This window comes from Miscanthus floridulus, chromosome 16 (genome assembly GCF_019320115.1).
Source record: "Miscanthus floridulus cultivar M001 chromosome 16, ASM1932011v1, whole genome shotgun sequence".
Classification (NCBI taxonomy): Eukaryota; Viridiplantae; Streptophyta; class Magnoliopsida; order Poales; family Poaceae; genus Miscanthus; species Miscanthus floridulus.
The window spans coordinates 21,014,625-21,017,951 of NC_089595.1; the positions used below are offsets into that span (position 1 = coordinate 21,014,625).

At 43.9% G+C, this 3,327-nt stretch overlaps 1 protein-coding gene across 1 annotated transcript; it reads left to right on the top strand.

Moving 5' to 3' along the window:
• Positions 1-1,359, top strand: LOC136510395 (uncharacterized). The gene is made up of 2 exons (XM_066504859.1): positions 1-535; positions 788-1,359. Exons 1-2 carry the CDS (start codon positions 1-3, stop codon positions 1,357-1,359), a joined length of 1,107 nt encoding a protein of 368 aa, XP_066360956.1.
• The last annotated feature ends 1,968 nt before the right edge of the window (positions 1,360-3,327 follow it).

Here is a 3,327-nt window from a genome sequence, read left to right on the forward strand (position 1 = left end):
ATGCTTCATCAAGATGATCTTTCCACATCTACACCAACACAAATATTAGGAAAGATCAATGCACATGAGATATACATACACATCACTCCACAAGATGACTCGTCATCTTCAACCAAGAAGAAATACTTGGCTTTCAAGGCTAGCCAAGAGAAGAAGGGCAAAGCTAAAGTGGCTCTTGAAAGCTCAAGTGAAGATGATGATGATGACACCAACATTGCTCTTATGGTGAGGAAGACCACCAAGATGCTCAAAAAGCTAAACAAGAATGGTGTTAAGTTTGATTCCAAGAAGAAGAAGTTCTTCACAAGTAGCAAGAGAAAGTCCATCTCTGAAATGGATTGCTACAATTGTGGTGATCTTGGTCATCTAGCTCATCAATGTCCTAAGCCTAAGAAAGACAAGTACAAAAAGAAGTATAAGGACAACAAAGATGACTCAAGTGATGATGAGAAGAGAAGAGACAATCCATACAAGAAGAAGGATGGCAAGAAGAAGCAACACCACAAGAAGAAGAATGTCAAGGCTTATATTGTTGGTGATTGACTCACGGACATTGAATCATCAAGTGGCTCATACGGTGAAGATAGTGATGATGAAAAAAAGAAGGTGGCCGCTCTTGTGATTGGCACCTCACTTCCTCCACCACCACCACCGCCATCATCCTCTATACACCTATGCCTCATGGCCAAAGGTGAACGAAAGGTATAATGTGATGCTGATAGTAGTGGTAATGATAGTGGTAGTGATAGTGATGATGAATTTAAAGCACCTTCTTATGATGAACTAGTTGCCTTGCTCAACAAGTACTCAAAAATCATAAGAAAGACAAGGGCTAAAAATGAAAAGCTTGAACTTGAGAATGAGTCTCTTTTAGCTAAGTATGACATAGCACAAAAAGCTAGTGATGAGCTTAGAGATGAAAACAAAGTTTTGTCATCCACTCTCAAGGAGCTCAAAGCTAACCTAAAAGAACTCAAAGAAAAACATGATAAACTTGAGGGCATACACAATGAGCTCAACACTAGGTATAGCTCGCTAAAAGATGAATATACCACTCTCAAGATTAATTATGATACCCTTGTTATTTCAAATGAGTTCTTATCAAATGAAACACATGATGCTACTAACCATGTTGTTAAGATTAATATAGCTACATCATGTGATGATTTGATTGATGAGAACATTGAGCAAGGTTCTAGTAGCAAAGGCAAGCAAGTGGTGGTGGCCGGTCATCATGATGATTGTGTCAAGATCAAGAATGAGATGGAGAAGCTAAAAGAGGAAAACGAGAAACTCAAGATTGAGAAGACTCATCTCACCACCGGCTTGTACAAGTTCACCAAAGGACATAATCTTTAAAGTGAGCTACTCATGAACACCATGATGAAAAGTGACAAGTGTGGTATTGGCTTCAAAGCACATCAAGAGAAGAAAGCCAAAGCTCAACATCAGGCTCAACATCAACATAAGCCAAAGCCCAAGCCAAAGAGATATTTTGAGTGTGGACAAGAAGGTCACTTTGCTCATGATTTCCGCCGCTGTGCCACCGTGAACTGACCTTGCTAGCTATAGATAGGCCCAAAGGTTGCTCCTCATCTTTCACCATCACCGCAGAGAGTTTCGCCTAGTCTAGGAATGTACCATCTCCCTCTTATACTCCCCTCCCTTCCCTTCTTCTGAGCACTGTCTCAGTTTTCCCCAATCCGACCATCGCGCCCGCCATGGGAGATGAACACCGAGCTCTCCCTCCCTGGCGTGTCTTAGCTCGATTAAGCTGGCAGGAAGGCTCCTTGACCCCTCCGCTACCTCCTCCCCCCTCCTAGCTCTCTCCATCCCTCTAAATCGCCCTGGCCATGTGGAGCGCCCGCCGCCGCACCGCCAAAGTCACTGGCGTCATCGGCAGGACACCGACGAGCGTGGCCATGACCTCCACGCACCCCTACACGCTCCACGCACCCACCACACCCACTACTATGCTCCCAAACACCCCACGCACAAGAACTCACACCACAGTCATGCCGCCTCCAATCCGGCACACCACCACCGCCGCCACAAGCACCCATTACACCACACAACCCCTCAGTAGCCACGAAATAGTCTTAGGAGCACTGTCCACCACCTCACTTCGAGCCTTGAGCAAGTACATTGCCGGTAGAGCCAACTCTGGTGAATTCCAAGCCCCTGCTCTGCTTTTGTCGCCACACCAACGCTGTTCTCTCCCCATCCCTTTGCTCTCCCACTGTCCATGGGCCCGAGCTAGAATGGCATCCACGCCATTAGATGGGAGGAGACAGTTACGCCGACACATGGACCCCACGTGGCAGCAGCCCCCTCTCCTCTTTCCCCTACCTCTATGGACTTGGTCCATGCGAACCAGTGAGAAAGGAGGTGAGCCTATAGCATAGGGAACGTCTGGTGCACAGCACAGTGCCATCAGGCTGACCCCGCCCACACTGACCCGCGCGTCAGCCACATAGTCAAAGGGAATATTGCTAAGGCCCCGTTCGCTTCGCTGGAAAAAGAAGCAAAAACACTGTTTCGGTTGATTTGTTGTGAGAGAAAAACATTGTTCTAGCTGGAAAAAGAAGCCAAAGAAACCGGATTATAAGAGAAGCGAACAGGGCCTAAGTACACCCCGAGAGTGTACACAGAGAGGTGGAAAAGGCCTTCTGATGCATAGAAAAATCCTAGAAAATTCCTAAATAAACTAGGTACAACCCAGAATCCTACCCAAGCTTTTCCATCTCATTTTCATTACCATAATTTCCAGAAATAATTTCCAAGATATAGTCCAAATACCTTTTTCCTATTAAATCTTAGAAAATCATATCTCCTCCATCTTAAATCTAATCCCTTGATTCTCACACCAAAAATCTTCTAAGATAAAACCCTATACATTCATATCATTTGTCCTATTATTTGGTGCCAATTTAAATTCTAGTTATGTTTGTTTTCCATTTCTTTTATTTAACGCTAACCCGTAGAATAAATATTCGAATATAAATACTCGATTATATACACACACATGATAATAAACTTGCACCTATGCAAATGTATACGCCGTAGGAATAAATATATAAATATACATGCCGATAGTTATATCTACGCATGACTAACTCTTGTCCATAAGCATACACATATGCATGTGCCTAACCTACATTTTCGTGTATACAAATACGTATACATGAACCCACTTAGTTGGTACCACCAAACAACCTTCGTGGACCTATAGCAATCGGTCAGGCCATCTATGATGACTTGGTCAGGCTTTCTCTTTAGGTTCACAAGTAGTGGAACCTAATAATGTGGTCTGGTTTTCCATCAGAA

Bases quoted from the DNA above. Each gene is read 5' to 3' on its own strand.
- LOC136510395 (XM_066504859.1), top strand. From the start codon at position 1: ATGCTTCATCAAGATGATCTTTCCACATCTACACCAACACAAATATTA. The intron at 536-787 runs GTGATTGACTCA...ATGATGAACTAG, and splicing joins TGTCAAGGCTTATATTGTTG to TTGCCTTGCTCAACAAGTAC.